Consider the following 23,154-nt stretch of genomic DNA (forward strand, 5'->3'; position numbering starts at 1 on the left):
AAAATTAAACAAAAATAATATCTGACGAAAACTGATCTCACGATATACGATGAACGGTTAGGATGTGAAGATCCTGAGTGGATCCGGAGAGGATCCTGTTCCCACATACATTACCCAACTCGATTAGGCCTAGACCTGCACCTTCTTTGTTGATAAAGTAGAAATATAAAACGCAACGATTTTTACACTTCTATTTTCTTATTTTGCACATTTGTCTTTGTTTTTATTTCTTTATTTTATTTATTTATTCAATTGAACAACTAGAAATCCAATTGTGCAGAATAACAAAAAAAGTGAGCAATCACGGATTTTATTATAATACTTACATGTATTTTATATAATTATAATTTGGCTGTTAGATAATGATTGTATTAAATATATATATATATATATATATATATTCACATGAATTGCATCTCATCGTCAAATGATTATTGTATTAAATACATTTATGTATTGTAGCTAGTTTTGAAATTCGCTTCCAAAATAAATAAATAAATAAATAATTACAAGTGAGTCTCAAGCCCAAACCCATGATTTGTAGTCATAAAAAATAGTGGACGTAATATTAGGCCCAAATCTAAATCTAAATCCAAATCCAAATCCAAAATGTAGATTTGGACTCGAGCCCGAGCCCAAAGCCTACATTAGCTTTTCGATCTCTCTCCCTCTCTCTCTCTCTCTCTCTCAGAAGAACACGCACACCGTTGTTCTTCGCGAGCGAACTGAACGTGCGAGCCCACAAGACTTACACCTCCGTTCGAACTCTGAACTCAATTCGCTTCGATCTCTTCACCGCCGATTCTTTCCATCTTCCCTCTTCGGAGCTCCGCACGGACTTCCTCGAGCTCTCGAAAAATGGTAACGTTCCAGATTTTGGTTTCAGCTCGGATCTGAAAATGTGAACCGAAATTTCACTCTAAATTTCAAGATTTTACTTGGTTTAACTTCATCTCTGCATTTCTTACTGTTTTCTCTGGTGAATTTTTACTGATTTGCTCCATTTTTCTGCTGTTTCTATGTTGAATTTGCAGCCTCTCAGGCTCGATATCAAGGTAGATTTCTCTCAGTTTCGTTCAGTTTGTGTTATCCGTTTCAAGTTTGAGCTTTTCGATTTCGCAGTTTTTGATTTTCTGCTTACTGTGATTGCGAATTATGCAGCGGAAATTTGTGCAAAGAACCGAGAGAGTTAAGTCTTTGGATCTACATCCATCTGAGCCATGGTAATTTTTACCAATCCTAATATACTATGCTCTTTCACTGTTTCTGTAATTGTGAATTTGTTTCGAATCGGTGAGGCCGCTACTTATACTGTGTTTATCTTTGTGGCAGGATCCTTGCGAGTCTGTATTCCGGAACTGTGTACATCTTCAATTACCAGTCACAGGTATGTCACACTTGTCCGATTCTAGTATTCGTCTCGGGTTAACACATTACTTGCTTCGGGGTTTGATCTCGCGGACATGGTTGCATTTTCAAATTACCGCTTCTCTGTTGTATTTGCCGTGCTTGGAAACTCCTTTTCTTTGCGTGATTATTGAACAGTCATAGAAAGCTTTTCTTTATTGTCAGTAGGCTGCATTAGTCGAGAACACAATAAGTGAGTGACCGCTAAGACTAACAAATTGAGCTTTTAGTGAATGAAAATTTCATATTTTCAAAATGGCACAGGTTAAGATGTTTCATACGGGTGGTCCCTCCTTCCGTAGAAATTACCTTATTCTGTTGCTCTTAACCATCATTGATGTCTTTGGACAATCCATACTTCAAAGATCGATTCTTTGCTTGTGAGACTTTATATGTTTGGCTTCTTTGATATCAAATCTTTTGCGGGTGTAATTATGTTAGTGCTGACTGTAATTTTCCTAATTTACGTACAGAGCATGGCAAAGTCTTTTGAAGTCACTGATTTGCCAGGTACTTGCACGTTAGTTTTCGTATTAGCTCAATGTTCTAGATATTCAAACATGTTTGATTTATAAATTTACTGCTTGCAGTTCGGTCAGCAAAGTTTGTAGTGCGTAAGCAGTGGATAGTGGCTGGAGCTGATGACATGTTTATTCGTGTATACAACTATAATACAATGGATAAAGTTAAAGTCTTTGAAGCACACTCGGACTACATTAGATGTGTGGCTGTCCATCCAACACTTCCATATGTTTTGTCATCATCCGATGACATGCTTATCAAACTGTGGGATTGGGAAAAAGGTTGGATGTGTACTCAGATATTTGAAGGACATTCTCACTATGTGATGCAAGTGACCTTTAACCCTAAAGACACCAACACTTTTGCAAGTGCTTCCTTGGATCATACTGTGAAGGTGGGTTTAGAAATGTTCCTCAGTAACCCGTGTAAGTTTATATTAGAAATAATCAGTTGTGCATACTATTAATTGTTTGTCATTATCTTGTTTCCAGATCTGGAATCTTGTCTCCCCTGACCCAAATTTTACATTGGATGCTCACTCGAAAGGGGTAAATTGTGTTGATTACTTCACTGGCGGTGATAAACCATACTTAATCACAGGTTCAGATGATCATACAGCAAAGGTACACACCATTTTCTTGAAACTTCAATGTTATTGTGTGGACTGACCTTCACTGTTTGTGCATGCATGCATAGTTATCTTGAAAACACTGTAATCAGAAGTTATGTAAACAGGTGTGGGACTATCAGACAAAAAGCTGTGTTCAGACACTTGATGGACATACTCACAATGTATCTGCAGTTTGCTTTCATCCGGAACTTCCAGTTATAATTAGTGGTTCAGAGGATGGAACTGTTAGAATATGGCACTCGACCACTTATCGGTAAGTTTTAAATTTCTAGTGTACAAGTGTTTGTTTCAGCTATTTTGGATGTCCTATTGTCAATTTCATTTATTCTTAGTTTCCAAGGATCATTTTGTTTGCCTTTGGATTGTTAAGGCTCAAAAAATAAAGTAGTGTTTTACCCACTTACCCGGAATGCACCTACACCATGTGATGAGAATTTTGTTATGTTAGTATATTGCATTCTTGAAAGACTTTGCCTACTTTTTATTAAATGGTATTTTTCTTTTAGGTCTTTAATGAATAAGACATATTGTTCAGTTTGCATTTTATGTTTCTCTTCCTTTTACAGGCAGGCTATTGGATTCTGTCATACCTTTTATGCCTCTCCATGTTTTACACTATCATTTTGTTGATTTACTGGTTCTCTCAGAGAAAAGGGAATTTTTTTTACATGAATAATTACTTTGCAGGCTTGAAAACACATTGAATTATGGACTTGAACGTGTTTGGGCTTTTGGGTACATGAAAGGTTCACGCCGGTAAGCCTTGTTGTCTTTATTTTTTATTTGTTTTCTATGTGTCCAAACTATTAGTTAGCTTTTGATGTATATTATTGAGTAAGACCAGACCTTCACTATTACAATACCTTGGAATGCTGGAATCTGAGTGGGAGCTTTGTGAACTATAATATAGTTTGATGTGATGGTTTCATAAGATCTATTATATGCGTACAGGATTGTAATTGGTTATGATGAAGGAGCCATAATGGTTAAAATTGGTCGAGAAGTACCAGTTGCTAGCATGGATAGTGGTGGGAAAATTATTTGGGCAAAGCATAATGAGATTCAAACTGTGAATATCAAAAGTGTTGGAGCAGATTTTGAGGTTCAATATCCCTACTTGCTCAGACTTTGATCATTCTGCCTGACATGGTTCTAGAACTAGATATTCTTATGCTTGAATTTATAAACGTTGATGATTGTAAAACTCAGGCTACAGATGGAGAAAGATTGCCTTTGGCCGTGAAGGAGTTGGGAACCTGTGACCTTTATCCTCAAGTAAGTTTATCTGTTTGAGGAACATTAATCCAGTGATTTTTGTTTTGGTCAACTTACCTACCTTATTACATTGTTAAGGTGTTTCAAAGTTTTCTGCTGTGATGTTTATCTTGTCCATAATAGACAGAACAGTCCTCTTTTCATGAATGTGCATGATACATCAGCTCAAGTTACTGTGGATCTGGCTTTTTAACCATGATGCATAACTATTGCAGAGATTTTATTTTAACATGAAGAGATATAGAGGAGAGTGAGGAAGATGTGAAACAATTTGAAACAAGATTCTTGTCTCCTCATTGTTCTGAGTCTCAGTTTTGGCTCTAAGTTCTGTATGGGTGACTGTGCTGGTGTCCACCCAACCTTATGCTATAATTTTTTTTGAATTTCCAATTGATCAAGTTGTGGTCAAGTCACGACTAACAAGGCATCAGCTGTGAAGCAATTCCGTACCTTTAGCAATTTGTTGAAGTCCCAAATCCTTTATTTTTATTTTTTTTCCTCAAAACCGCCCGCACTTATAGATTCTTATAAGACTATGACTATTAAACACCTAATTTTAATTACATTGTTTTGACAAACGGATTTTATTTTGAGTTTGATTTCAGAGTTTGAAGCACAACCCCAATGGAAGGTTTGTTGTTGTTTGTGGAGATGGCGAGTACATAATATACACAGCTTTAGCATGGAGAAATAGATCCTTTGGCTCAGCATTGGAATTTGTTTGGTCATCGGATGGAGAATGTGCTGTTAGGGAAACTACATCAAGGATAAAAGTTTATAGCAAAACGTTCCAGGTTTTGAACCTTTTTAACTCCTTTGTTCTCCATTAATAATTTCCTGTAAGTTATTGCTAATGTTACTTTTGCAAGAACACTTCTCTTTTGCCCCATTTTCCTCCACAAGTTGTGCTCTCTAGAGTTTTACACGAGTAAGGCAATGCCTTGACTGTATAGGGACAATGAATGTATTGGTAAAACTGTAGACACCAGTTTGGACAAAAGTTAGTGAATGATGCAATGTTTGAACTTAAAAGTGAGAATACTTATCAGAAACTCTGTATTCATCTTATGAGTCGGGTGGCAGATCTAGTCTTTGCTTAAAAAACCATTGCCTTTTGAATTAAAACAATGGCTAGTTCATGCAGATATGTGGTCTATGAAAAGAGATGGAATTTTCCCCTAACAGGATACTTTGCCTTGTTTGCAAATCTGATCGAGTTAAAATTCGATTTCAGGAAAAGAAGAATGTTCGACCAACATTTTCTGTAGAACATATTTATGGAGGGGTCTTACTGGCAATGCGCTCAAATGACTTCATATGCTTCTATGACTGGGCGGAATGCAGATTGATTAGACGTATTGATGTCAATGTTAAGGTGTAACATATACGAAATTTTGATTATCAGACTTCTTATTCTGGCGGCATGGGTACTAATACGTTCCTTTGGTTGCTTTGACTGTTCAAGAATGTTTATTGGGCTGATAGTGGCGATTTGGTGGCAATCACAAGTGATTCATCATTCTACATTCTAAAATACGATGTAAAAGTTCTCCCATTTAAGCTCTCCTATCCCTTCTTCATTTACATTTGCATAGTTTTTTCTGTACATATGAGCTAAAAGTAATTCATATAATTAACTTAGTGTGGTTGATTTGGCAGAGGGATGTAGTCTCATCCTATTTTGACAGTGGAAGGCCAGTTGATGAACTAGGTGTAGAGGATGCTTTTGAGCTCCTCTATGAAATAAATGAGCGTGTCAGAACTGGATTATGGGTCGGGGACTGTTTCGTTTACAATAACGCTTCTTGGCGACTTAACTATTGTGTTGGTGGCGAGGTATACAAAATTTGTGTCTTTTTAAAATCAGTGTTTTGGACCAGACTTTTATTATATCACTGTTGTTCTCAGAATATTATTTAGAGCATTAAAAAAAAACTTGGAGATAGGACTCTGTTTTGACTCGGTGACTTTTCAGGTGACCACAATGTTTCACCTGGACCGGCCCATGTACTTGCTGGGATATCTTGCCAATCAAAGTCGTCTCTTTCTAATTGATAAAGAGTTTAAGTAAGTGTACAAGCTGCAGTTCTGAAGGGAAGTCAACTCATGCCTTTCGGAGTGTTTATTTTAACTTGTTAATATTGTTACCTATGCAGTGTCATTGGATACACCTTGCTTCTCAGCTTGATCGAGTACAAAACACTTGTTATACGTGGAGATTTAGAGCGTGCGAAGCAAATCTTTCCAACAATTCCTCCAGAGCAACATAATAGGTAGGAAACCATATTTTGTATGGGCAACTGTTGCGCACCATCTAGTGATATTATATATAGCTTAAAACCCAGATCCATTTCTTACCTAAAACCGCATTTCATATTGCTTTTTGGTCCTCATACAAGTATAATTATTAGTTCAATAAAAAGGATCCTAATATATTTATCTGATTTACAAGTATATTATATTTATTTTTCCTGATTTACTATCTCTATTCACATGTGTTTCCTTTTTTGTTCTGTCCTGATACGTAGATGTTATTTTGGTGATCGTTTGTTTTTATGTTTTTTTTTTGTAAATTGACTAACATATTGATGTAAATTTTGCTTTTATCCAGTGTGGCTCGATTTTTGGAATCTCGAGGTATGTTGGAGGATGCACTGGAAGTGGCAACAGATGCTGACTACAAGTTTGATCTTGCTATACAGCTGGGTAGACTTGAGATTGCAAAGGTGAGATTTGTTTACTTAGTTAATTGTTGTTTGTCAGGAAGGTTTGCTCTGGATAATTTGAAGAGAAATTGTGGTGTATAATTCCTTTATATAGAAAAACTCTTTCTAATAACTATTTATTGGTTGTTTGAAGATATTTTGTTTTCTTCTTTCTGGCAGGAAATTGCTACAGGAGCCCAAAGTGAATCCAAATGGAAGCGGCTGGGAGAATTAGCTATGTCCACTGGGAAGGTATTCCCTTACCGCTGTCTTCTGTTTGAACTCTATTAAACAAACCCAGAGACCCTCATTCACTCACATAGTTTATACATTCAAAATCTTGATTCATATGCTTGAATGGGTAATGCAGCTTGATTTGGCTGAAGATTGTCTATCAAATGGAATGGACCTTTCTGGCTTGTTGCTTCTCTATTCTTCTCTTGGAGATGCCCAAGGAATATCAAAACTTGCATCCCTTGCCAAAGAACAAGGAAAGAATAATGTTGCATTCCTTTGTTTATTTATGCTGGGTAAATTGGAAGAATGCATACAGCTGTTGTTGGAAAGGTAAATTTCTGTTTACCCTAATTATGACCACTCAATTTGTCAAGTTGTCCTTTTTGTTTGTTAAAGCGTTGGCATCTTTCATTACAGTGAAAGGATACCTGAAGCAGCTTTAATGGCACGATCTTACCTACCAAGCAAGGTCTCAGAGATAGTTTCAATTTGGAGAAATGACCTGAACAAGGTTAAACTTTTGCATGTTTTTTAGTTCATGAACTTGATGCTTTTCTTTTAAGTGAAATGTATAGGTGAGATGAAGAAGGAAGTGATACCAACGGAAAATTGTTATATACTCTACTTTATTCACCAATTGAAGCAAGGAAATATTTGTGCAAATATTTGATTATTCTAAAATATTCTTAATTTTCAATATGACAGGTTAATAAAAAAGCTGCCGAATCATTGGCCGATCCACAAGAGTATCCTAATTTGTTCGAGGACTGGCAGGTTTCTCTTGCCCTTGAGTCTAAAGATGCAGAAAATAGGTATCCACCCTTCATCTCACTGTTCAACATCAGGGACATTAACATTCTACTTTTTAGCGCTGCAGTAGAGTAGATATCACCATTATTACTGACTGCCAATAAATTGTGCTTATACTTTGTTGGATGATTGTGGATTGCTTTGTGGTCATTTGCAGAGGCATATATCCTCCTGCTGAACAATACCCAGTCTATGCTGAGAAGCCAACCACCAACCTAGTGGAAAGGTTCAGAAGCATGCAAATTGATGAAGAAGCGACAATCGAAAATGGAGATCTGGATCATGAGGTAAATTGTCCAATTGATGACAAATAGATGTTTATAACCAGCTAACATTCTTGAATCAATGATAAAAGCTGATTCACATCTGAGTTACTTACTTACATAGTTATTAGTATTTCTTCACTTTTTAACTCATCTTTGAGAGTGCAGAAGTTCAAATAAGTTCTCGAACTTACAAAACTGCGGCTAAAGTTTGTTTTGGCCTTTTTTTTTCGTTTTGGGAGATTAGAACACAAAGTTCTGTTTCTCGCCTCTTTCATTTTGAAACTTTGTCACACTGTTGGTGATTCTATCCAACTGTAGATGGTACATTAGGAATTTTATTATGTAGTTGAAGCATCGTCAACTATAAAATGACTTCTCTTTCGGCTTTTCTTTAGTTAAAAACCTCTAATGTTTGTTCCATGAAGGGATGATTTTACTGGTTTTTTAATTGGATTGTGTGTTTCTTTGTTTCAGGATGTGCAGGAGAATGGAGAAGATCAAGGTGAAGGAGAGGCTGTTGAGGAGGATGCTGATTCCATGAACGGTGTTGTTCTTGTAAATGGAAACCAGGATGAAGAGTTGGATAAAAATGATGAAACTACTTCATCACCCTAAGGGCGATTGAGGATGTGTGAATATTCTGGTGATTAATTCAGCACTCTAAATTTTGAATTTGGTGTTTTATCATTATTGATATTGCTGTTATGGTGGTTTTTGCTTTGCTGCTGCTCTCTTTCTTCTCAATATTGTCGTTGTGAGTCCAATCTTTATTTTTGGCTTTTCATCAAGCATCCATTAATTTTTTACCTAGTAACTTTTTGAATACCATGACAATCATCAGAGCTCTTATACGAGCTCTCGATGAATGGCCAGCTTTCTTGGCCTAGTAAATATGGTTTTCCTGAATCTGTTTTAGGCACGTTTATTTTTCCTTATATCCCTTGATGCATTGCCAATTCATATCTTTTGAGGATAAGTTCATCTTTAAAATATTTGAATAGAAATATTTGATGATAATTTCATCTTTAAAACACACAAAAAACACACCCCCTAAACTTACTAATAAGATTCCTCATGTATTGCTTATAAATCTGGTCAGCAATATCATGTTTGAATCTGAATTATATTTGAGTTTTTTTATTAGTAACGTTTGATGTTCCTTGAAATTATAAATCTGGTCAGCAATATCTTGTTTGAATCTGAATTAGATTTTAGTTTTTTATTAGTAACGTTTGAGGTCGCACTTGGTGCGATGGCAAGTGCCTTCGCCCATGAGCGGTAGGTCTCGGATTCGAGACTTGGGAGCAGCCTCTCCATAAATGGGGGTAAGGCTAGCCGACATTCACCTCTCCCAGACCCTGCGTAAAGCGGGAGCCTTGTGCACTGGGTACGACCTTTATTAGTAACGTTTGATACAGAGGTCGCACTTGGTGCGATGGCAAGTGCCTTCGCCCATGAGCGGTAGGTCTCGGGTTCGAGACTTGGGAGCAGCCTCTCCATAAATGGAGGTAAGGCTAGCCGACATTCACCTCTCCCAGACCCTGCGTAAAGCGGGAGCCTTGTGCACTGGGTACGACCTTTATTAGTAACGTTTGATGTTCCTCACATCTGCCCAAGGAGGGAAAGAAGAAGCATGCTTCCCTTTGTATCGTTATTGTGTCTAATAATGAATTTGGTGGTGTTTCAAATATCGTAGAGCATTATCTGTCTACAGATGCACATCATAACAATCTAATATTTGATGTTATTTAGAAGTCAATTGATGCTGATAGTTTTTCTTTTTCTTTTTTCTGGGTTGAAAATGCAGTGTTTAAGCCACATCAATAGTTCTCTTAAACAGCTAGCTCCAGCTGTTGTACACCAATCTTCAGGTAAGATAAATGTCTTTACCATGTTAAATATTTTCTTATTAAGTTCTGTTTACAAGCCTATATTACTTAGTCGCTCACGTATTAAACAAAAATAAATAAACATGACTTCCTGGTTCCTTCATCGGAGCTTGCTCATCTGTCTACATCCGAGTTTGCTCATCTGTCTACATCCGAGCTTGCTCATCTGTCTACATCCTTAGAGATCACGTAGCACTTAGCATTTGGAAAGATCAGTGCAGTTTCAAATTTAACATTATCACTAAACGAGGGTTTGGGCCATACTATGTCGAATTGTCTTCATCTCTACAAAATTGTTTAGTATATAGTTTAAACAATTAGAATCAAGTAGGGTATTGGGAATCACTAGCAGCTACTCAATCTTTGTCCAGCTTCATCAAGCAGCTGAACTTTATTTGAGCAATTAACTTAAATTTCAGTTGGTGGAGGGTTGGTCCGGTCCTATGACAAATTTCATATTTGTACTTTGACCCCAAGTTAGTTGAGCGCTTTCAATCGTTAATCCAACTTAAGATCTGCCATTCGTACAACAGATCCTGTTTGCTCTATCATTAAACATTTTCATGCATCTTAAATCGTGACCCCTAAAACGCATGGTGTGGGTTCCGGCATAAGTTATTATTTCTACAAGTGTTAGGTCTACGTATCAATCCCATCCATAGGACCCATATATTTGCTAATTTCTTACATGCTTCCTTGTAAATTCGCGACCTCTGACAAGAGTTTCTCGCCTTTTCTTTTCTCTGCAGGGTGACTTGTAAAATTCTCCCATGTACAACCTGGAAAGCACCACTTGTAGTTCCTATTAAGACCAGTTATTCATGTGACACTCTACACTTTTACGGATGCAAAGGATGTCAAAGAAGAAAAAAGCTTCTCGTAATTATTGAACCCGGTAAAGATTTTGATCGGATTGGTCGCTTTATATTACACAACTTTTATTAGGTGAGCATAAAATGTCGGAAAGAGAGAACCCCCGGTGGCGGGTGGCGGGTGGCGGGCGGCGGATTGCTTCCCATGTGTGACCCGTGATTTTGCAGCTAAACGAAATCTCCCTTATCATATGTGTAAGCATGTAGGATTACGTGTTGTTCTGCATTAGAAAAAGAAGTTTGTTTTGTTTGCTGATGACCTGTTCAATGTTCATCATCGTATTATATAAATTAGGTTAGTTTGATTCGTTTTCCGTCTTGTTCAAGTTGGTAATCATTATTAAAGAATGTTTTGGTCGTTGCCAATCATTTGGTTTATCGTCTAATTAGCGTGTCGTCGGCTGCGAAAGGTTTGTCGGAATCTCATTCCGAAAAATTATAGAAACATACTTGCAAAAGTATTTACGTTGATGGGTTTTAAATTTTAATATTTGTTGGAGGACAAGGAGTGTCTACCCTTCACTTCCGGTGTCCTTCCCGTACCCTCCTGTTTTGTGTGGTCATTGGAAGTGGAGGGCAGACAATCCTTGTCCTTTGTTGGAATCTTACATTTTCGTTAATTGTGTTTTGGTTTGGTGGCTTCGGCTATAAGTGCATTAGGTTCAACAAATTGAGATTGGACTTGGAGATCCTGACCATTCATTTTAAATATGCGGCCCTTATTACCCATTTCCATTGATTTACCTCACACAAGCTATGGGTCTGGATCTTCTTTTTCAATCATCCGGATCTATGAATCTTTGGACTCTTGACACGGACCTGGAGAGGTTCTCGATTAAGGTTCAACAACGTAGATATGGGTTTAATTATAGGGAACTTTAACGAAAAGCATTCGGTACTGTTTACTTTAACGAAAAATCACATTTTTACACTAAAAAATCAATCCTGGTACTATTCACTTTACCCTTTATTTTGTCCTTATCATTAAAACTCAAAGTTTTCAAGCCCTTTTCATTAGTTTTCCTTTAATTATATACAAGTGCCTTGAAATTATAATTAGTGGTAATATTTTTTTCATAAATCATGACACAATTATTTGAGTCTGGTTATGGAACTATAGGCTAGGGTTTGTATGATATAACTTAGTAGGTTGGTTTGTTTTCATGTGCCGACATTTTTGCTGGTTTATGGAAAGGAAATAATTGGAGAACCTTTCCATAAATTTCACATGAGAAGCAGGTGGCGAATGCAACCATCTTCTGCTTTATTTATATTTATTTTGTCCTTCATCATTCTTGCAGGAAGGTGAAAGGTTTTAGCGGAGGTAAATAGCTTTTTGGTCCCTTCCTGCAAGGTCAAGTACAACCCCTTTTAATTTCTTCTCCCCATGGTTCTTAGGTAAATAACACTAGGTACACGTCCGTCTTTTCCCTCTACATTTATGCCCTTGTTTTCGTATCTCCATAGTTTATTGTCTTTTGATTTATTCAATCAAAAAGCTTGAAAAAAAAAATGGGAGTGTGATAAAAAGTGTGACAATCACTTTTTGTGCTCGAACGGTGGTGCAAGTTAGGTGAGATAGGCTTTAGATTAGACGAGAGCAGTGTGATGCCTGTTTTCTCTAAACACAGCTAAAGCTCCACTCCAAAGGCTCCAAACCCACATTGTATCATGACAACAATAAATATGCTCCATTCGAACGGAAAGTTGGAATGGTGTAACTGTCCCACACAGAGACCCTTGGGAGGGAGGGGGGTCCTATACATAAAGGGATCCCTATTCCGTATCTATCTTTGAAAGGGGTACCAAGTTCTTTGTTGTTGATGAAACAGCACCACATGGCACATTGGAACCAAAACGGGACACATGTTCCGTTTTATTTCTTTCGCGATCGCCCATGAACCCTCCAAATTAAAATTGTTGGTAGCTACACACGTGTCACTCTTTCACAACACATTATTAAGCACAGCCGTACAAGGCTTTTAAACAAGTGGAAAACCACTTGAATGTGATAATGCTTCACTATATGAGATTTTTGGCCGTTAGATTATTGGTTAATGATAGATTCAACAATTAGAATCTTGTAATATAAGAAAAATGAAGTATAATGAAACTTTTTCGAACTACCTGATACCTATAAAGGGATGTCTTAGGTGTTGGAGTCATGCGACAACACACTCGAAATTCTGTGTATTGATAAAAAATCTGTAAAATCTTTAGTTCCAGACTTTTAAATTCGACGGTAAATAATTTTAAACTATAAATACACCCGAGCATACTAAAATTTTCGAACTCATACCTAGATAAACTCGAGAGGGAGTAACCACACAGGTCAGCCGCACCAAAGAAGTATTGTTAAAAGAGTGGATGCACACACAATTTCGAGGAAACGTTATCCGTGTAATCCGAGCGACAATTACATGACAGTTTCAACCATGTGTTTGCACTGCAACTGACCATACCGTTTTGACTTGTGGTGAATATATTATATACCAAAAATATTAAAAATAAAATAAAAATTCCAAAGATCCAAAGAGTTTGTTGACTTCTGCGGATTTGCGGTGTACAACTACGAACAAGTTAGAACAAGAAAGAAATGCTTATACTCGTATACTTGATTTATTGGGGGATAGCTCACATTTGTAGGTTAATTAGTGGGTGCTATTCCCCTTCGACCAGGTTGAAAATTTTGACAAAATCTTAACCCCGCCCCAAAGGTATAAGTCTCAATGTGTATGTCGTAGACTCATGGCCCATGAAATGAAAGCACAGTGGCTCCAGCAAGCCATGGAAGGTCCTACCCAACTCCCAGAGGCAGATAAACCCTAACCAAATGTTTAAAAAATTAAAACCCTCCTGCCGACGAAATGAAAGCTAACAGCAAAACCCTACAATTCAATTGCAGCATTACTCTCAACATAATTTCCGCTCTCGAATTCTGTCCGTAATTTGCGTTCTTGAAGACAAGTCTCTACAATTACAATGTATTTTTATTTTTTATTTAGTTATTTATTTAAGTTTTCTATTTCCCACTTTTTGCTGTTTTTGGTTTTTCTGTTTTTTTTTAACCACGACAGACTTGTTACTTTTGACCAAGTACTACGGAGATGATTGCTACACAGTCATTTTGTCCGTCATCATAGAATGACATAGAAAACTGGAAACCATGTGCATCAATGTTGTATGTTGCTATCAATATACCTCTTTTTGTCTTTCATATATATATATTTTTTAATTTTCAATGTCGAACTGAATAAAGGAAAAGGATCCTTGTTGGTTTTTTGGGAATTTTATAATCGTGATCGTTCATCGTATATCGTCCATTCAATTTTCATTATGTACTATTTATATTTAATTTTAAATTTTAAAATAACTTCTGACCGTACGATATACGATGAGCGATCACGATCACAAAGGAAAAGATCCGGTGAAGATCATTTTCCCTAAATAAATTCAAAAAACATTAAAAAAAGATATAAATTATCAAGAAATGTATGCGAAATAAAATGAGTGTGTGAGTAGCGTCATCCTATATACATGGGGTTTATATTTCTATATCGTATCCACGTACTTTGTAATCATTTCAACGCATGCTTGAAAATCCCTTACGGTTGTTACTTGCCATGATGTAAAATGCGTCTGTGAAAAAGTAGATACGATATTTATATAAACTGTGTAAGTTATCTACTGCTCAAATAATAATGTTTAAATGTAGCAAAAACGTTTACGTACATAGAAAATCCAATGTGAACAATTTGATCGATTGGCACGTAAGACAAGTGGCATGCAACTTTGAATAGTTCTCAAGGTTAGTCAGCAGGAGCAAAATTTTAATATCTTCATATACACCTACGTGACGTTATAATTTTACAGATTATAATCCGTAGATATGTTTTTTTTTATTAATATATACATCATTAAGTAGAATGTACTAATATCAATTATGTTTACCTTTTTTATTATAACACGTTGAATGACACATCATCTATTTTTTTATTATCAAGACCAATACAATTTTTTGTGTGACATACGTGATGGGATGAGTCATGGATTTGCTACGTGGACAGTACATCTACCCTAGATAAAGAAATAAAAATAATAATTGTTTATGAAGAGGTTTAATTATGGCCAAAAATAAATTTGGATTTTGTAGCTTAGTTTCACTTAACCAACAGCTAGTGATGAAAGCATATATACATACATATAGGGGAAGGGGATCTTCTTGTAATCCCTTCATCCTAATCCACCAAATCAGAGGATTCTTACTATTGAAAATTGATCCAACGGCTGAAGTTATTATAACTATTAAAGTGAGTTTTTGTTTTAATCCATTTGATCAAATTTCATCAGCACATATCTTCTGATTTGGTAGATTATTAGGAAATGATCCCTTTCCACATATAGGATTGTTAAGGTCGACAAGCGTGATGACTAAGCGTCCCAGCTGGGTTGCTGGCTGGCATTTTTGTCCTAATCAACTCCATTGACTACAGTATCCTACGTGGAATATTGGTCCCACACGTTTTCAAGTTTGATCAAATCACGATGCACGCACTTGGGAATTATACTATGTTCATATATATCCTAGCTAACAGCATATACCATATATATCTACATGACTGTCCGTCAATAAGTTGAGCCCTATGATCATATGATTAGCGGCGGATATACACTGGAATCAAGGTGGTCTCAAGATCATTTAGAGTTTGAAAAATATACATGTGCAGTCTTCTGATGACTTTTTGAATCTTTGGAACGATTTCTTTTTGTGCCCGTCAAATATTTGACAATATCATATTGCAGGTTATGTCGACAACACTTGACAAATTCTCTTAATAACACTCATAAGTTTACTTTTGCATATGTCAATATTTTTTGACATGTCGGCAACTTGATTCTGCTGATGACAACAAGTCCACTAAGTGTTCAACAAAATGCATCAGTGAATAAACTGAATTTTTTTTCACGTATTGTGCTCTTTTCTATCTGAAAAGACTTCAAACTTTAACACTAAGACCTCCCAAGGTTCGATCTTGAATCTACCCCTGCTTATGATCAACATTGATGAAAAACTAACCATATATGTTAACATATGTCGGTCACGCATAAGAGAACAACCGCATACAGTAGATGTATTATCTATCAGTGGGGAAACTGTTGGTAACGTTGTTGTTGCCTTGAATGAATAATGCACTCACGTCTCTAACCCTAGAAGTAAAATTTTGATCTAAGTACATGAAGCCCTAAAATGATTCTTCATTGTATATTTACAATACAAAATGATGTACGCAATAGACCTTCAGTATAAATTATTATTGAATCACTGCCTGCACGCTCAAATAGATATCGTTTAGATATTCGTACTACCACCATAGATTTGTGGTTTGATATACGCACCATATATACAAGCACATTCAAATTATAATACATATGAACACCGTCACATGATATTATTATTTTATTCAAATTATAATATATAAATTTTATTTATTAATGTATTGTAAAAATAAAGCATATCAATATTATCGCATATTACAACACATAAAATGGTACAAAAAGTGACTAGGGTTCCATACACATTCAAATTCAAAACTCAAACCTTATTAACGGTGGGTCATATTATATGAGAATTGTTGGCCGAATATAATTAAATAAAATAAAATGCTTGTTTTTTGTTGAGAGAAAAATATAACATGATTTGCATTCACACCAATTGATTAACTTGGCCCTATGCAGAAATACATATTAACAGGCTTTCATTCATACGCATTATTACATGTTGGCATCATATTTGCTTAGGAATTCATGTGAATACTTGTTTAATCTTGACCACTCATTTGGGACGACAGGTTGTTTGATTGGAGGCAGCTTCAAACTGACTGCTTAATTGGTTGACAATTATGCAAAATCATTTAATTTAAGTGGATGAATAACAATTTGTTAGTAATTAATTAAGCCAAACGAAGATTATGGTGTTTAGGTTATTAAAAAAATATGAGGACGACGAAGATGACAACGATGACGGTGAAGAATTAACGTTTTCGCTAGAGTGTGTGAACATTTTTAGGGTTGAATATTAAACTTGTGTCGTTCATATAATATGATTAGCGAAAACTTTAGACTTTGTTAAGTTAAAATGGTTGACAAAATGCTTCAAACCCTAAAGAATGAAACAAAAAACAAAGTATGATCGGGTTGACGATGCAAACAAATGTGCAATCCCATCACATGAAATCTAAAACAAAGAGTTGAAAAGAAAAGGTCCAATTTTGAATCGTTCTCGTTTAAATTAATTAATTAATTTGTTTGTTTAAACCTTAGATTAATACGAGTAAGCTGAAATGAGTTAGTAAATTAATCCACCTAATATCGCCTGGACTGGATCGGTGTTGCTGCCGCTATAATTTAATCTTAGAACCTTTTTTTTTTTTGGAGTGAAATCTTAGAACAAATTAAATTATATGATATGCACAACATTTTGAGACAAAGTGGAACCCTACCGACTCCAAAAACCAACCATCAAATACCCATCACAGGTCTCATGTTCACACATTATTTCACAACCGCAGCTGAAATTACTAAACCTTAAGAATAAAGTAACAAAAAGTTCAATTTATTTCTCGGCAAATAAAAAAAACTTCCATTATGTTTTGGTACCAGATTAACAAAATAAATTAGAAGCATGGCCACTTGATATGAAACGTTGAATGTGCGGCCAGTTAGAATTAAAGAAAAGAGTAAATCTCAATTTACTACTCTCAAGTTTCCTGGTTTTTAACATTTAGTACATGAAGTTTTTTTCGTATCAGAGTCATACCTAAAATGTTAATTTTGGGACAGACCCATATATCTGTTAGTCTGGTTATTAAGTTTCCGGTTAACTGATGACGTGGCGCCCATGTGAACAATGATTGGGCGCCATGTGGAAATTAAAAATTCAAAAAAAATATTTCTTGCCCAAATTTAAAATATTAAAATAATTAATTAAAAAAAAAACCTAGAACTCCCTTCGTCTTCCCCACCCGACACCCCTCCATTCCCTCCAGCCCCTCCACGGCTCCACCCCTCCATTCCCTCCACCCCCTCCACGACTCCACCCCTCACCCACTGACACCCTTCCCTTTCCCTGATACCCACCCCTACCACCAAGCATTTTCCTTCAAGTTTTAGGGGAAGGGAAGGGGCTGGGTTTTTGGGAAATGAGAAAAGGCTTGGTGGTAGAGGTGGGTATCAGGGAAGGGGAAGGGTGTCTGTGGGTGAAGATGAAGGGGATGGAGGGTGGGGAAGAGGAAGGGGGTTCTGGGTTTTTTATTTTTTTAATTTTTTAATACTTTTATTTAATTAATTATTTTAATATTTGGGCGAGAATTTTTTTTTTTAATTTTAAATTTTCACGTGGACCTCTTAATGATACGTGGCATCCAGTTATTATCCACATTAGCGCCACATCATCATTTAACGGGAGACTTAACAGACAGACTAACAGATGTATGAGATTATTCCAAAATTAATATTTTAGGTATGACTCTGGGACGAAAAAAATTTCATGTACTAAATGTTGAAAACTACAAAACTTAAGAGTAGTAAAAACTCTTAACGTATGCAGTGGTGTATAGTAAAAAATGGTTTTTAAAATCATGAACAAAAGCAATAAAAAAAAATAAAAAAATTTAAAAAAAAAAACTAGATAAATTAAATAAGCACCGGGTCCATTGGGCGGAGGGGAAAAAAACGCGTTAAAAAGGTGGTTGGGCCTTTTTGCTTGGGTTGCTTTATGGAAAAAATTAAATAAAAAAAAAAGTGTGAGGTGCAGTATGGTCTTTTCACCCAGTTCCGAACTGGAGCGCTTTTGCGGTGGGCGTAGACGCGTACCTGGACGCGGTGCACCACACGAACGTGGGACTCTTATCAACGCCGACGATCCAGCCGAGCAAGACGTGACGCGTGGCCCCCAGGAACACACAGTTGCCTTGGGCGTGGTGAATGTGTCGCTATCTGGAAATTTTTTGAATCCTCTTTGATAGGCCCCACCAACGTGCTGGAGAGGGCTAACCGGAAGAACATCACTGATGATTTTTCACCATCATTGGTGATCGTGCATCAGCATCAGCTGTGATAAGGACGCGTAGCATCGTGACATTCATGCATTGCATTTGCATGGCATGGGATTTATCTTTATTTCGTTAAATTTCAGATATACCCTTCGCCGTGATGCTAAACTAAAAGTAACGTATATTTTTAATTATTAATTTTTTTTTTCGCTTGGAGTCATAACTCCTTTGTATTACATTAGTCTAAATATCTTATTTTCTGCTGGTCACTATTTTTTTTTTCCGTCAAACAATAGAATTGTTAGAATAAAAAGCTAATGAGATTTGAATTCACACTGTAAAATAAGAACAACACTTATCTATACCATTGTAGCAGAACGTCAGTTGCCACCATTTATATTGCATCAATTTTTATCTAAATGAAACATAGCAAGTGTTCCATTAGAGTTGGAACTGAAACCACTAATGACACACCCCGACCAAGATCAAGGCATGATGGCCGTCACGTAAGAGTGACGTAGCCATGTGCACAGTGCGGAAATGATAAAGATAAGAGTTAAACGAATAAACAAAAACCGAAAGCCACTAATGTGCACTAATAAACAGGAAATGTTAAGAATGAGATACAAGTGTAAATACTCCTAATCAGAGCATATAAAGTCTAGGTGCCGTCCAGTAGGACGAATACTAATTATACAGTACCATAAAATGTCCAACAATTATTTATATATGTCAGAACTGTCAGAATCCTCGTACGCCACCAACATCAGTATACCTAAAACCTGGAGATGCGCAAAACAAAAAACCTGAGTGGGCAAAAACAAATGTTTTACAAAACCATTTCATTTCTCAATAGTTCTAACCCATTTCTGTAAAACATATATAATTTTTCCCAGAAATAGAATATAAGCATATGCAAATATATATACACACACGTAAATATATCAATTCAATTCATGTTTCACATATTCATAATCATTAGTACGCCATGCCAAGATATAACAGAGTAAGTAATTCATGTGAGAATAACTTCATGGAAAATAACATATTAGTCGAAACCTCTGCATAAATTTGTACAGCTGAATTCATAGCTCATTAGTCAATCTAGCCAGAGTCACTACTATGATCTATACGACACTACACTGCACATAAGTTAGAACCACTAAAAAGGGGTCTGTACGACAAGATTGGGTGTAATATAATTATGCTTGATACTATTCTCTCATGATAGCTGGGCGATAAATCGCTAGTCACCTACGAGTCGGAACCACCTATGATGGTCTGTACGATAGGACTGTGCACCTAAATTGGATCCAATATGAGCATATGGTGCGGGAGGTGACATTATAATAACAGGCATGTGTCATAATCTCTGGCTAATCATTAACACCCTAGGTGCATGTTTATGAGCTCAAAGCTTCTCAATTAATCATCACCTTAATCACATTCATAATTCATAACTCGCATGGGCTTATCTGAGCGTCCACAGCACCACAATAATATATATGCATCATATACTAATTCATATACGAAATATAAATTTAGATGCATGGCATTCAAAGCATACTTTCATTTAAACGCATTTTCTGGGAAAATATCAAGTATATAAATATATACTGAAAACCAAAAGCTCACTCATTGGTATGTCGAAGGGTCGTAGCCCCCGAGTCGCCCTTGACTGCGCTAGTCCTCGGGATAAGCCTCCCCTATATGCGAAATAACTATAAAAACGTTATTTAAAGCACATAGATAAAACTAGCTAATAAATTCTCATACAATGCTCAAATGGGGTGTTTGAATATACCAACGTGATCTACACAACCTCACGAACATCCTCATATTTTTAGAAAAAATTTCCGACCACCCACATGCCGCCATGTGGCGGCCAAGGCACGGCCAGACGTGCCGCCCACGCGCGGGCACGTGCCGGGCACACTGAAGGTAACAGTGACGCCGTTAGGAATATTCTGTTAAAACTAACCAACGCCGTTAGGAATATTCCGTCATCCCTAACCTCAGAACTCCGGCACCTGAAACTGGGAATTTCTTTAAACCTTGATATCTCACTCGTTTTTCAACCAAAATTCATGAAACCAGTACCAAATTGAACCTCTTAACTTGTAGAACGTTTCCTTACCTGTTTAAAGCTCCAACGATCACGGAATTTCGCTGGAGAAATTTGAGGAAAACCGGCCAAACTTGAAACTGATGATCCCGACGTCCAAATCGCTTGGTTTTTCTTCTCTGAGCTTCGTAAGGGCCTTCTAAAGCTCCTTGTGAGCTTAAAATCCACTGAAACCTTCACATTCACGTGTGCATGAACAGTGCACCAAATCGGAAGTTAGAGTTCTCGGGGTTTTTGAGGTTTTCAGGTCCTAAAAATGGTACGAATGGACTCAGGAGCTTGTAGGGAACAAGAACCTTACCTTTTTAACGTGGATCCATGCGTGAATGGTGAACTTGACGTTCGTCCTTACAAGGTTGACGGAAACAGGAGAAAATCGAGAGGGATGAGAGAGAGAATGTACGGGAAGGAAAGAGAGAGAGAAGGGGAGTGAAAATGTGTATTTGTGTTCCACGTGGGTCACCAACTAACCAAAGAAAATAACATCTAAGTCCCAAAGCATAACACACACACTACAATTTCAACGTCCAATGATAAAACTGTCATTTTACATCGTCGATAGTAATAATTCGGGACGGGCTATGACAACTAATAAACAATTTGTTGTCATAACTAGTTTGTTTTAATTATGTACTTTATTCGTAGACTTTTTTTCGCTATCTTCTATTTATTTTTGTTCATATTTAACATAGACATGTATTTATTTTCTTTTGCACTTGAGGTCGCACGGAAAATACTCCTTCTTCATCAAACCAGAGACGAAAATATAATGCCACTATGACATTACAATATGAACTATGAAAAAAAACTAACAAAATGCAGTTGGTAGGAAGAAAAACTAACAAAATGAGATTGTTGTAAAAAATTAGTTATGATAGAAAAGCTAAAAAAAGAAAAGCAATGGTTAACCGCTATTTTCTACTTAACCAAGTGTAAAAACGTCAAATCAAGTTAAGTGTAAAAACGCCAAATCAAGTTAAGTGTAAAAACGCCAAATCAAGTTAAGTGTAAAAACGTCAAATCGTTATCCATAAAACAAGAAAAGCATTGGTTAAGTGTTATTTTCTACTTAACCAAGTTAAGTGCATAAAACAACAAAAAAGCATTGGTTAAGTGATATTGACTATTACATTCTGACCTAAACGTATTAAGTACTGTTTTTGTAACGTTAATTTAATACTATCTGCACTTTTATAAGGAGAACAATAATTTACTGATTCAAATAAAATTACGCAACAATTTAAAGAATTGCACTTCATTTAACTGAATTTTTTCCCTAAGAATATACACACAAAAAATGACAAATGAAAATTGTGAAAGTGATTTGTTGATTTTATAGCCAACTACAAACTTTTGTGGCCGCTTGATTAAGAGACAAGGATCCAGTGCGCTCCTCCAAATTTTCCAATGTCGTCCCGCTCCCGCTCCCGAACGGTCACCCCCAACCCGCCATGATGAGGAGAAACTCGAAAATGAAAACGCTCACGCGGATAGTTACGTAATTTCACACACGTCACTGGAAGTTCATCTACTTTTCCAAGGGACTCGTCTGTTCGTCCGTTTTGACAAAAACAACCTCCACCCCCACCTTCACAATAAGTGGAGTCATTCAAATCTCTTCCCCCACCAATTGCTCCAAATTTTTAACATCTCGTGATATAGATGCCAAATTATGATTCTTGTCCCTCCAATTTTATGAAGTTTCATTTTAGTCCCTGTAGTTTCACTTGTTTACCCCGCACGTGTATTGTTTACATGCTAATTTGGTTCATTAAATTGCAAATTGTAAGCTTATGCAAGGTTATGTAGCATTCTAGCATGGCATGACTCTCGTCACAATCTCACGTGGTGGCATCCAACAAAACTTACGGATAGCACTAATCGAATGACGTGAAGCATATGCGAGCGTTATCATTCATATTGAAGTCTATATGTCGTTGTCGTTGCTATTATTAAAGAAGTTAAAATTTTCATTTCAAAGCAATCGATAATCCACAGTCATGCAACGTTACTAAACTATTCACAGTTTCAAGGGCAACAACTGGAATTATGTTATAATAAGTAAAGTGAAACTTCCCTAAAAGTATAGGAATCAAAATCAAACTTTGGGTATGGCCATTACAAGCTACCAACTCCCCCCCTAACAACTTCAATTTGCATAAGATTAGAATAAGTATTGTCCACATTATTAATAAAGGAAAACTAATGAAAATGACTTGAAAAATTTAAGTTTTAACGATAAAGATAAAATAAAATGAATAGTCCCATGCTTAATTTTTTTATTAAAATAAACAATACCAAAAATTTTTCTTTAAAATTCTTTGTTAATAAACCACCCAAATGAACATATTTGCAATTATTTTG

At 36.3% G+C, this 23,154-nt stretch overlaps 1 protein-coding gene across 1 annotated transcript; it reads left to right on the forward strand.

Annotated features, from left to right (window-relative positions):
• Positions 1–646: 646 nt before the first annotated feature.
• LOC103400570 (coatomer subunit beta'-3-like) lies at positions 647–10,980 on the forward strand. Its single transcript, XM_029095132.2, has 26 exons — positions 647–861; positions 1,035–1,055; positions 1,162–1,223; positions 1,333–1,387; positions 1,881–1,917; positions 1,998–2,323; positions 2,421–2,552; positions 2,665–2,813; positions 3,248–3,316; positions 3,512–3,662; positions 3,770–3,835; positions 4,441–4,629; positions 5,070–5,210; positions 5,301–5,375; positions 5,495–5,671; positions 5,811–5,902; positions 5,992–6,108; positions 6,447–6,561; positions 6,721–6,792; positions 6,911–7,107; positions 7,195–7,288; positions 7,483–7,589; positions 7,745–7,874; positions 8,328–8,496; positions 9,661–9,724; positions 10,492–10,980. Exons 1-24 carry the CDS (start codon positions 859–861, stop codon positions 8,466–8,468), a joined length of 2,718 nt encoding a protein of 905 aa, XP_028950965.2. The 5' UTR covers positions 647–858; the 3' UTR covers positions 8,469–8,496; positions 9,661–9,724; positions 10,492–10,980.
• The last annotated feature ends 12,174 nt before the right edge of the window (positions 10,981–23,154 follow it).

The sequence above is a fragment of the Malus domestica genome, chromosome 15, assembly GCF_042453785.1.
Source record: "Malus domestica chromosome 15, GDT2T_hap1".
NCBI classification, from domain to species: Eukaryota; Viridiplantae; Streptophyta; class Magnoliopsida; order Rosales; family Rosaceae; genus Malus; species Malus domestica.